Source organism: Martes martes (assembly GCF_963455335.1).
Source record: "Martes martes genome assembly, chromosome: 8".
Taxonomy (NCBI): domain Eukaryota; kingdom Metazoa; phylum Chordata; class Mammalia; order Carnivora; family Mustelidae; genus Martes; species Martes martes.
This window is the reverse complement of record NC_137895.1, coordinates 123,750,082-123,762,835: the sequence shown is the minus strand read 5'-3', so window position 1 is coordinate 123,762,835 and position 12,754 is coordinate 123,750,082. Positions and strand designations below refer to the sequence as shown.

The window sequence follows — 12,754 nt, the reverse complement described above, 5'->3', positions numbered from 1 at the left end:
GGAAGTGGGGGTAGTACGTTAGCATGTTCTCTGAAGTCAACCTGCCTGCATCAATTTAACAGTAAGGTTGGGGCAGATTATGTAACAGGACTGGGCTCACTTCCTCAAGGGCAACATCTATTCTGGTTTCTAGAAGTAATGGTAATACGTCTGAAATGTTTAGTGAACTGTCTGGAATACGGTGAGCACTCAAGGGATGTTAGTGGTTATTAACTGCTACATCTGTAAATTACTTTTGTATCCATCCAGTCACACTTTATATATGACTGTCTCCTTGTGGCTTGTCAGAAAGAGCCAGAGGATGGTGGGAGTCATACTGTTTTCATATATTTGACCTGTAATGTAATAGAATTTTAAATGGAGTATTCTTTGTGCTGTAACCTGGGAGTACTAAGCTACTGCACAAGAAAGTTCTTTGTAAACTCTTTTTTTTTTTTTTTTAAGATTTTATTTATTTATTTGACAGAGAGAGACACAGCGAGAGAGGGAACACAAGCAGAGGGAGTAGGAGAGGGAGAAGCAGGCCTCCCGCCAAGCAGGGAGCCCGATGCGGGAATCGATCCCAGGACCCTGGGATCATGATCTGAGCCAAAGGCAGACGCCTAATGACTGAGTCACCCAGGTGCCCCCATTGTAAACTCTTAACAGTGATGGAATGATGACCACCACAAGAACATCAGCCAAGTTAAGATTTCTCGAGGACTCTGTGCCAGGCTTTGCAGCTTCTGAGGTGGACTCCACTGTTTCTCTCATTTTAGAGGCGAAGAAACAAAGGCTCAGAGAGGTTAAGTATTTTGCCAGAGTCACACAGTTGAGCAGTGGGGAAAAGGATTGAGCACAAAGCCCTCTCAGCCTCAGCCATTCTGCTGTGTTTGCTCTTAACCGTAGATTTCCCGGCACAGGTTACCTTTACTGTTATTGATTACACTAATATTGGTAATGGGAATGCTACCATTTAAAACCTGAAGTTTCCTAACTCCAGAAACAGTACCTCTTCCAGGTGGTTATATTTTTTATTAAAGGGTAATTGCGGATGAGCTAAGTATATTATATAAACCATCAGAACTCAAGGGGCAACTTCAGTGAATGGTGATTTTGTTGGAGTTGTTTTGGATAAGATCATTTTTCAGTGATTGCAAAACCAGCCTCGTGGGGAGGGGCCTGGCCTTTACCATTTTGCAAAAGCCAAAGCCATGTTATTCCTCTCTGAGGTAGGAGGAATCAAATATGTGGGAGTGATTTCTGTTTATTACAGATCTATGCTGCATGGCAGAGTGTCTGTATGACTTGAATATTTAGATCACAGCCTGTGGCCTGATATATATCTGTGTACATGTTCACCTTCTGTTTCCAAATAGATTTTCATACTTTTAAAAATACTGTTCTTTTTTTTTTTAATTTTTGGAATTTGTGTATTTACCTGCAAAGAGTCGGAGCAAGTACTACTTTTGTCTCTAAAACAAAACTAAAAAGAGGAGTTTGTGCCATCGTTTTACAAACAAATTTTAATTTACATGTTCTGGAAGAACTTTATGTATTGGACCCAAAAGAATTTCTAGTTTTTCGAAGTCTGGTGGAAAAGGTATTTATTAAGTACTATCTGCTTTATCCACGGTCAGCGTCATCCATGTCCTTATATGGAGCCGATGAACTTACATGGGAAGTTCTCGTGTCTATTATATTGCCTGCATCACTAGATCATTGTCTAAATGTGTGTTTGAGTTGCATCAGTCATGGAGCAAAACAGAAGTCGACGAATGGTCGGGGGAGTTGGATGGGAGCCCCCGTCGAAGCCCTCTCCTGCTTCTGATGGTGCCCTCGGTTAGTGTCCACATTTCATTTAGCACACGGGCTTTTCCCTGGGCCTCAAACTTAAAGATAGACCTTCAGGTCTTTTCGTTTGTTTTCTGATCCCTTGTATCCCAGAGGGACACCTGTGTGTTTACTGGAGGCTTTTTCTCTGTTTGGAGGCAATCTGTTTGTAGCCCGTGTCACCCGGTGAAGCTGGTGTCTTGTTTGTCCGGTCTGCACGGGTCTTCACCTTGAAGCCGTGAGAAGCCGCCTCACGTTCTGTTCACCGGATCACACAGCTAGTGAGCCACACACCTGGGATCTGAAACAAGGTCCTCACGACCCCCAGACCGTGGCCATTGTTGCGTCGTCCCTCTCCTGCTGTGTGCCGGGCACTCTTCATAGAATATGGTATTCTGTGGCATAAATGTTACAGAGGACTGGTCTAGAGATAAGCCCAGGAACTCACAGTTTTCCCTAGAAAGAGTTGGATGTTTTTCAGGTCAGGTGGCTTCACTTTGGGGGATCAGTGTGAGGCATTTTTCCTTTTTTTTTTTTTTTTTTTGCTCTACCTGGTTTCCCTTTGCATAACTCACTTCCCCAAATTACCCGGTCCTTTGAAGCCACCTCTTTTATTTTTCTGTTAACCACATAATGCTTTTTTATTTTCCCGATATTGTCTCTCTCTCTTTCTGAACCTATTAGCCAACTACCTAGTGAATTTCTTGAATAAGTCAAACCTATTAACTATATAGAGCCATCAGAATCAGGAATCTAGTAGACTTTTGTCAGGTGGCCATAGGACATATTAGGTTAAGGGGGATGTTTTTGTATGTTTCTTGTAAATTAGGCATCCAGGGTTTCTGCAGAGCGAGTTTGGCCCCATCTGCCTGAAGCCTGTGATGCAGTGTTTTGGTTCAACCCTTTGGAGGGTGTTCAATCGCGTGGCAGCAGAAAGACATTTTCCAGGCAAATGAACATTGTTTGTTGTGGGTAAATCCTCCCAGGGCTAAAGGCATCGGGATTCTGTGGCTATTCCTCCAGAGAGAGCTCTGATTGTGTTAAGAGGATGGCATGGCTTTCTTGGGATGGCATCCCATGGCATTCATAATGGGATGGCAGCCTTGGCTCTGAGTGTTCCCCGCCCCGTTACCAGGTAGTGACTGGGCTATGGTTCTTTCTTCCAGGGTTGGATGCATTGAACCAACTTGGCTCCATTTGAGAGAAGACTTTCTTGATACTTTTGGTTAAGAGTTCCTGTAAAAGGAGGGCCGCTTGGGTGGCTCATTTGGTCAAATATCTGACTTTGGCTCATGTCATGATCTCAGGGTCCTGGAATTAAGCCCCGTGTTGGGCTCCCCGCTCAGCGGGTCATCTGCTTGTCTCCCTTCCCTCTGCCCCTTCCCCTGACCAAGTCTTTCTCTCTCTCCCTCAAATAAATAAATAAAACCTTAAAAAAAAAAAAAAAGGAGTGCCTGTAGAAGGAAATAGTCTCAGACATTTCTACATCTTTCATCCAAGTTCAGCCATTACCTGGGGTCATACCAAGTGAAAGAAAGACTGGGCTAAGAAGAGAAAGCCTCACTGAACTGATTTAACTCTAATTATAGTTGAAACATGGTGGGATTAATGAGTGTGGTCAGAGCAGAAGGTAAATGTTTGGGGTATCTTACTGACTATTAAGTCACCAACTTTGCCCACTCCCCCCCGCCCCCAATTAGAAAGTAGCTTGGATAGTATCTGAGTTATGAGTGCAGATGGCCACAAGCGACAGGAAGACCCTAGCACAGAGGCTTAACATATAGGTGGGATTTTTTGTTTTCACATAATAAAGCATGGAGGTAGGGGGGCCAGTCTTGGTACGGTGGATGTTCTCGGGCTCCCAGGTTCCTTTCCTTCTGCTTTGTCATCGGGGCTATGGTGACTTACTGCCTTGTGATGACCCCATGGCTGCTGCATCCCTGTGACTGGGGAATGGAGGAGGTGGAAGAGCAAAGGCGTCGAAGGGCCGTGCCAGCAAGGTTTTTCCCTTTGCACCAGAAATACCAGGAACGCCACTGGGAAGACTTCTACAAATGTCCTGTGGCCAGCGCTGGGCACCAGGGGACGCCAGTCACTGGCCAAGCGGAAGGAGCAAGCCATGCCTGACTTAGAGCAACTCATCCTCTAGGGCTGGGGCAGGGGTCTGGCTACGCTCATAAATACGTTTGGGTTCAGTTATTTGGAAAGAAGGAGGTCGCATAGGCAGTCTATGCAGTAGACGGGGCCATGGCTGTGTTAGGAAGTGACCATCTCTTTAGTGATTTTATTACACCTAGGATGTTGTGTTCCTCATCGGTGTAGTTCCCGCCTGTCTGTTTTTTCTGTTATCCTGGTAGAGGAAAGCTAACACTATGTGGCTTTCTTTATATAAAAATGTAAGATCATTTGCTTATCATCAGTCATGTTGTAAAATTCATTAGAAATACAATAGGAGGGGTGCCTTGGGGCCTTAGTCATTAGGCATCTACCTCCAGCTCAGGTCATGATCCCAGGGTCCTGAGATCAAGTCCTGCATCGGGCTCCCTGCTCCTCGGAAAGCCTGCTTCTCCCTCTGCCACTCCCCCTGCTTGTGTTCTCTCTCTTGCTGTCCCTCACTCTGTCAGATAAACAAATGAAATCTTAAAAAAAAAGAAAAGAAATACAACAGGAGTTACAATAAGCAAATAATACGTGTGTGTGTGTGTGTGTGTGTGTGCGTGTGTGTGTACCTTTTGGACAAAGACCAGAGAAAAGACTGGAGACCCCACTTAAGACTGAACTATTTGCCATCACAGTGAAGGAAGTAAATACTTCACCCTTATCCTGTGCTCTCGTCCTGAACATTCTGCTCAGGTCAGAGCTTATCAGAGGCCCGTGGCCATTGCACATACCGCTGCAGTCAAGAATGTGACTGTGAGGGGGAGAAGATAGTGGCGAAAGATAAAAATAATGAGCCAAACTTAAGCCTAATGATAGGTTATTTTCTCTCACACTTAATTATATAACGGGAATACTTTTTTTTCTCCTTATGATCAAAATAGCCTACTATTTATCATACTGCCATTAACGGTTTAATTACTAGTGACTGAGGAGGGTGATTTGCAGAGCCCTAAAATTATGGCTAATCTCTGAGAAGAAAAAAAAAAGTAATTTAGTGCTCAGATAAGATAAATATGTTGCAATGTTGATTTCATGAATAAAGCAAATGTTTAATGTGGTAGGCGTCTAATACCTAAGAGTCACAGCAGTGAGAAACGGTATTTTGCAGTAACTTTGCTTAGATGTTCCTGTCTGGTCATACCTCAGGTTGAATTATACCCCTCAAGGCAGGTTTACCTGTGGTAAAATCTCTGTGTAGTGTTAGTGTTGCAACGTCGTGTTAGTCATGTCCTTCAAGAACCAGGTACATAGTCAACTAAACTTCACTTTTAGGTTGTAATTAGGGAGACCATGTAATTTATCATCTGACCTGGAACCTTTTTTTCAGCGTAAGTATTTACAGTGTTGGGTAGATAAACATGACTTTATTACAGGGTGATATAGCTTTTAGCAAATTACCTTCATCCTCTCAACTAGTCATAAATTTTGCCTCATCAGTTTTCAGATTGGGTGGCAATTAGCGTGAGAATGGGATGACATTTTAGGGCCTTGTCCATAGTTTCCTGACTTCAGCTCATGTGTTCCTACAGGGTCTCCCCCTCAGAGTAACAATTCTGGCTTCTCCTCAAGGGGAAAGGAGTGACTCCTTTTACTACTGACTTTGAGAGAAGGAATGAGCAAGCTCAGCTTAGCCTCTCTGGGCTTTCTCTTGTGCATCTGTCTACCCATAGCTTTCTGGAATGATCTCCTCCACCATGTGGCAAACTTTCAGAGCAGGTTCTGCTCTTGTTGGGGGAGGGAAGGCAGATAAGGAGGCCTATGGATGCTCCTAAATCGGGTAAGTTTGAATTGAGCAGAGTTAGTTCATATAAAGGAAGCTCATTGTGGCCACTGTTCAAGCTCCTTCCTCTAATCATGCATGCATAGGTAATGATGCTAACAGTAATTTCACTTGTTTGATCTTTGCCTCTACTTCTTAATTGGTTCCATCTGTCCTGATGACTACTTATCTTAAACCTAGAGGTAGGCAGCTATGTTTTTGTTTGATTGTAGGCTTAACTGTTCAGTCAATGGCTTGAAAGTAACAATAAACTAGGACACTTGTCAAATGAAATGAGGGTGTTGAATAATTATGCTCAGCTAGCTGGGCAGACAGGATCCATAGTTCATGTGCGTCAGCTCCTGTGATCCTTGATGATAACAGGACTCTTATCTAAAGACCAGGCTTTTTTTTCCCCCCCTGTGTCTCATCACCTTTGCAGCTCTGTGCTAGATGTCCATTTACTTGATTTGGCTGGTTTTGAGGATCATTCCTCATTTGAGTATTTCCTTCAGAAAACAGACTTCCTCAAGTAATTCTTCTCTTCAAAAAGTGGGCATTAAAATGGTTTTTCTTCTTTCTCACCATCTATAAATTATTCTCTCTTTTAGATTCATTATAAAGAAGAGTATAAAAAGTCAAAGGACAAGTGTACATTTGTGACTGACACTCCCATGCTAAACCATGTAAAAAATATTGGCGCTTTTATTTCTGAGGTAAGGCATCAACACATGCAAAATGGTTTGCATTTTCATTTTCTATTTATGTAGATAAAAGTCTATGCATTAAAATTAGAGAATAATATTTTTGAGAGTGCTACTGAGTATTGGTAGTAACTACATAATTATGTAATCCTATGCACAATGTCAATTAACTCTCTGGTTGATCTATTTTATTATATATGTCTATATTTTGACTCTGATCCTTTCATATTTATATAGGATTACTCTTGAAAAGAGATATTTTCTTAGATAAGTAGAAAGTACTGGAAAAATAATTTTAGAAATGCCATTATTTTATTTCCTTATGGGTATATTAGATATAAATTGTTGAATATCATTTTGGAAATAAGTAAAATGTAGCAGCTGATTCTCTGAAACATGATATCTTTGGTAAGTAATTTTAGATCAATTTAACCTGTTTTTGAGTAGGATCAGTTCAACAGAGACACTTACTATGAAACAGAGAAAAGCACTATGTTCATTTTCCAGCTGAAAAATCATAGTCTCTATCTGAGAGCATTTCAAACTGCAGATTATGCTGCATTAATAAGCACCATGTTAACAGTGATTTGAATCTGGGAGGAGACATTTCTGTTGTCTGTGACTAGATCACTTCGGAGAGATAAATTTGAAAAGAGGATGAATAAAACTGTATTGTAAATGACTGACCTCTAGTGTCTCATAAGTTATGTTGGAAACAGATCAACATGATACTCTCAGGATTACTTCCGCTGACGTGGAAACATTTTGAGGAAAACTGGCAAATTTTCTCTTCTTGAGTACCCACATCCAAAGAGTTGTGAGAACTCAAGGTTTACACAGGGTCTACACTCAATAAATCCAGGCTCACATCTGGCTCTGACTGGGGGTAATATCAGAGTGTGGGAAACCGTGGTTTGGTTGGTTTGCATTAGCTGTTACTTCTCCTGTGCAAAGATTCACTTGATGTTTGTCATTCCTAATTGACTCTTTTTCCTGAAGGTGATAACTACAGAGCAAAAAAGAAAAACAAAGTAGGCAATCTCTTGTGGTTCTTTGATCCTAATCTCTCCAAGAGAAATGGTGAAGGAGCATTTCTATTTATTAGTAGTGAATTTGGGGGATCACTTCGAGACAGTGCAAATTGGAGGTGGGAATACACAGAAACAACGAAAAAGGATTCTCACTTCCCACCACAGTTGTGGAAGAAGGAGGTTAAAAAGATTTGAAGAGGGGTGCCTGGGTGGCTCAGTGGGTTAAAGCCTCTCCCTTCGGCTCAGGACATGATCTCAGGGTCCTGGGATCGAGCCCCACATCAGGCTCTCTGCTCAGCAGGGAGCTTGCTTCCTCCTCTCTCTCTGCCTGCTTCTCTGTGATCTCTGTCTGTCAAATAAATAAATAAAATCTTTAAAAAAAAAAGATTTGAAGATTTGAAGGAGCGCTGTCCTTTACATTCACTATAGACTATATAGACTAGACACTATATTCTACCAACTTGTATTTTCTGGAACAACTCAAATGTCTCTTCTTTCTCAGGTGTTTCTTTGCTGGTCAAACATCAATACATACAAATGGATTTACTTTTAGAAACATACATAGGTTAAACTAGAAAAGTCATCATTATTTTCTTCAGTGGCTCCTTTTAAAGATTTTTCTGTGATAAATTCGATTTACCTCTCTTTAGAATATGTTCTTCAGTCTAGTATCTAAGGTTTAAATGGTCTTCAGGTTTTTTAAATAATTCTGTTTCTGAAGAAAGTTTCTTTTTATTTTCTTCCAATATTAACAGTAAAAAAAAAAGTAATGCTTATTAATTTTTTTCCTTCCCCCCCCAGGCAAAATACAAAGGCACCATTAAAGCGAACCTCTCCAATTCTCTTTATAAGCAGATGCCAGCCACAATCGATAGTGTCTTTGCAAGAGAAGTTACGCATCTTCAGAGTGAGGTGTGGTTTTCCTAAATTGTTATACAATCATATATATAAAAATTTAACCACTTACAATTAGCACCTTAAAATATATTAATATTTAAAAAATATATTTAAACATAGTTAGCAAAGTAGTAGAAAGTACTGGAAAAATAGTTTTTATCTTGGGTATCGCATATTGGATGAACACTGGAAGCAGGGGACTCATGGGTTGTCGGTAGTCATCGACACATCACAGAAATTGAAACGGATGGGGAAATTTGTTAGTCACGTAATGCTGTTTTTCCCAATCCCATTCACAACTATTAATAGAACAAATTTCAATCTTGTGAGGACAGCTTACTTAGATTAAAATCTGACAGCAAATATTAAAGCTGTCTCTGATTTAGCACGTGATCTCTAAATGGAGGACATTCCAGTAGCTTATTCAAAGTCCCATTAAGAGTTAATGGTTAAATTCAGGATCCACAGGTCTGTGCTTCCTCAGTTAGGTGAGAGGTTCCTGAATTTCCTTTTCTGTGGGTTATGGATTTCATCTGGAGTATCTCAGGTGCAAGTGGCCGCTCTAGTGATTTCAAGTTGCAGATGAACTTAAGAATTGTCCTCCTGTGAGCTCATTTGGAATTCAGAATCATTTTCCCCTTACGTATGTTAGGCATAAGAAACACATAGTACATTTAATTTGTTGTACTTCTTCAAGCAGAATTTCAAAATAGAATATTTCACCTCTTTCTTGGTCATCTTAACTGTTTTGTGTTCTCCATAGTACAGTTGTTTTGTTTTGTTTTAAACTCTGCGAATCTGCTACGTGGCTCCCCTAAGTGGTCTGAGAACAGGGACTTCCTGTGTCTTGTTCTCTGCTCTACCCTTGAGCTTAGCATCGGTCCTTGGCACACAGGGAGATAGTCAATAAATACTGGTAAAATGGACTTTATTGAATTTGTTGATTCTCTTTTTTAGGAAATATTTCCTTTTATGTAGTTTATATTCTTCATGCTACATTTTAGGTTAAAAATAATAATGGACACATAGAAATGCTTACTATGTATCAGGTGCTGTTCTATATATTCCACATATATTTATATCATCTAATCCCTATAAGTACTCCATGAGATAGCCCCATTTCAGAGACGTGGAAACCGAAGCACAGAGGAGTTAAGTAACTTGCCTGAGATCACACAGCCAACGTGTGAACATGGATAGTCGGGCTTCAGAGTCTGGGATCTTAAACACACACTGTATCAGCTAGTTTTTACCATTTCTACCACTCCTTTTCTTATTAAACAAGTTGAAATCTTCCTTCAGAATCTTTTTAGTTTTAAGTAGAGGATGCCTACGTAATTTTAAAATAGTCGGAAAATAAAGTACTCTCGAAAAAGACTGAGCATTGTTATCCTTTGCAGAACATCTTTAAGTACTTTATTATTACAAATTTAAATGTCCTCTGTGTACACAGCTTGGCAGTAAGCTGATCTCAGCTGTACAACATGAGGCTAAAAATATATGATACCAGTGTTTTGCATGGCTGACCATGACTAATATGTCCCCCTTTTTTTTCTTGCAACATCTGGTCACCTAGCCACTTGCTGATAACATATGGACCACTTTGTAAAGCAAATAAATACAACCCAAACTCGGTATGTGACAAATAACAATTATGTAAAAAAGAAAGAATTGTCTCTTCTTATTTTTATATTTGGGAAGGTAACCTTGTCAGATATTTACATCCTCATTGCTGTGTAAGTGCAAAATTTTCTTCACCTTTTCATGGCAGAAAGGGAACTATAGTACACGAACACATGCAGTGTAGGACTTAACGGGGAAGATAATCCACAGTGTGTATTGTGGAATCTATCTTTCTTCTGTTAGCATGTGTTATGCTCTAGTGGGGTATGCCCCCTGCGAAATACAGGTGTGTGCTCCCAACACTGCCCACCATTGTAATTAGTCATTGAACTTGTTTGTAAGGAAACACCTGGATTCCGAATAAAGTATCTATTTCAATGGAATCATGTAATAAAATTTCAATGTAATGTAATAACCTTTCTTGAGGTTTGTGTAAATCAATTTTATTGTGGCTAAAATTGCGGTTCTCAGAGCTTACCTGGTAATAAGACTAGCAAGAAAGTAAAACTATTCGACAGTGTCTGAGAAAATGAAACAGCTAACCTTTTGCTGTGTCCAAATCATGTCCGATTTGCGGTAATCTAAATTAGAGTGGTTAGACACATTCTGGAACCTCAGGTGTTCTGGATTCTAATGAAAAAGTCTCCTAGACCAAGGACACTGGATCACAAGGTTGTGTTAAAACCAATTTGCAAACATTCTCAGAAACTTATATCCAAACTAGCATGATACCATGAGGTGAGCTAGATTAATGCTCCTTATAGAAAATGACTGAGGAGAAGTCATTTTTAAAAAGAAAGAGGTGGAGATTTTAGGAAGCCATTTTATGAGATATCCCCCATGAAAAATCTTATAAACAAGGACCACAAAGAAAATTTCTGGACATGGACGTGCCATGCCATGAAATGGTGAGATCTTCTCCCCAGGGCTATTTCAGGCAGGGGCTAAATAATCTCTTATCGCAGAAGCAATACAAGGTATTACTCAGGCGTCTGGACTCAGAAGATGTTTGACCGCCTACGTTTTTATCTGTGGTGGCTCTGGGGTCCGGCCTCAGGAGCTCCAGACGTGTCTATGCTTGGGGACTGGCAGTGCACTTACTGATATAGTAGTTGTAAAATATCCTGAAGTTAGAAATGTATAGAGGTCTTATGTACATATATGATATAAAAATATACTGGCTATTAAATATACAAGATAAACGTACATACTACTATACTACCAAAACATATTTATATGTAAGTCTGTAAGACTATTGCAAGTGTGCTCCACTAGGTAGGTATCCAGTAGCAAGGCGACCTTGATTCTCAAGGTATGAAGAAAACAGTGTTAATCTAGGGAACTGCTACACAATAATGACAAATCCTAAGAAATCGAATTTATCAGAAAATGTATTAGCTTGACATAATTTTCCATTAGCTATTTTAAGGATGAAAATTAATATGATAAATTAAAGTTCAGCTGCCTCCAATTTGATGTAATCTTAATTCTAAAGTGGTGCTGCGTTGCAGCTATAAATGAAATGGCTTTTAATGCTGCAAGTAGAAAATTACATAGCCTTTTAAAGAAAGAGTGCTTTTTAAAATTGTGCTTGATGACTCACCATTTCCATGATAACCCACCAAATGATCGGCTGTGTTGGTTATGTTTATAAAGTCACAAGTCATACAGACTAAACCAGGCACCCAGCAAAAAGGAGCTAGGTACACACTATTTCCTTTATATTTAAGAAGAAGGAACAAATCTGATAAAGCTTTCTTCTTGGCTTAATAGACCTGGTCACCCATTAAACTCCTCCTCCATTCCCCCAAAATTATAATATAGAATGTAATGGAACTGACATAATGTTTTTGCCAGCTTAAATGGAGGTCCTTCATGAATTTCTTGTTTAACATAACAAATTCGTGAAAATGTTAAGATATGTTCATGAGAATTAGATATCCTGATGGATTAAATCAATGGACAGAGTCTAACAAGATGAGTGATCCCTGGAAAAACATGGGGGTCCTGCGTGAGTCCCTATATTCAACTAGATATGCAGGATTGGATGTGAGGACAGAGTGGGGCAGAACTGAATAAGGCTTAATAAGGAATCTAGGTGACAGAAATCTCAATGTAGCTATCAGAAGGAAAACACTGTGATCTATGGATACATGAATAATAAGTAGAGCACATAAGAGATCATAACCCAGACTAAACCGGACAGTACTAATAAGGAGAGGTCAGACCATATCTAGAACATTCTGGGCATTTTGAGTGGATTAATTGGAAATTGGGCAGAGAAGGGCATTCAGGGATACAGAGTTTCAGGACCTTACTCCGTGCAGATGGTCTAGAGGAATGGGAGTTGTTGACAGCTGTGTGCCCATATCTGAAGTTCTGTCCACTGAACTAGACTCTTCCCACCTGGCCGCAAGGGGAAGACAGATTGGGCCTTCATTAGGGGAGGGGATTTGTGTCCAAGCTTCCACAATTTAGAGACTGTGACACCCAGCATGAGGTCCATTTCAGTAAACGTTTTCAAGAAGAACTTGGTGGGGGAGCCAGAGAAGAGATTTAAATATTGATAGTTGTAAGAGATGGCTTCCTTTCTTTATGGTAAGAGGCGATGATTTTATTTTTAAAAATTAGTTTTGTTTATATGTTAATAAAAATTTTGCAAATAAATTAAAAAAATTAATTTTGTAAATGTCACCTTAATCCTCTAGACAAGTATATTACCGAAGTTAAATGAATGGTTAATACTGTTTATTAAAACCCATGAGGGG

General features: G+C 39.9%; 1 protein-coding gene across 2 annotated transcripts in view; it reads left to right on the top strand.

Moving 5' to 3' along the window:
* Window positions 1-12,754, top strand: part of NEBL (nebulette) — a 352,919-nt gene that overhangs the window by 246,270 nt on the left and 93,895 nt on the right. The window contains exons 3-4 of one of the 2 annotated variants that reach the window (XM_080810107.1): window positions 6,343-6,447; window positions 8,268-8,378. The exons of the other annotated variant lie outside the window; for it this stretch is intronic. Of the exons in view, the coding sequence (XP_080666233.1) occupies window positions 6,343-6,447; window positions 8,268-8,378 (216 nt within the window). The remainder of the gene's footprint in view (window positions 1-6,342; window positions 6,448-8,267; window positions 8,379-12,754) is intronic. 2 annotated transcript variants of the gene reach the window in all.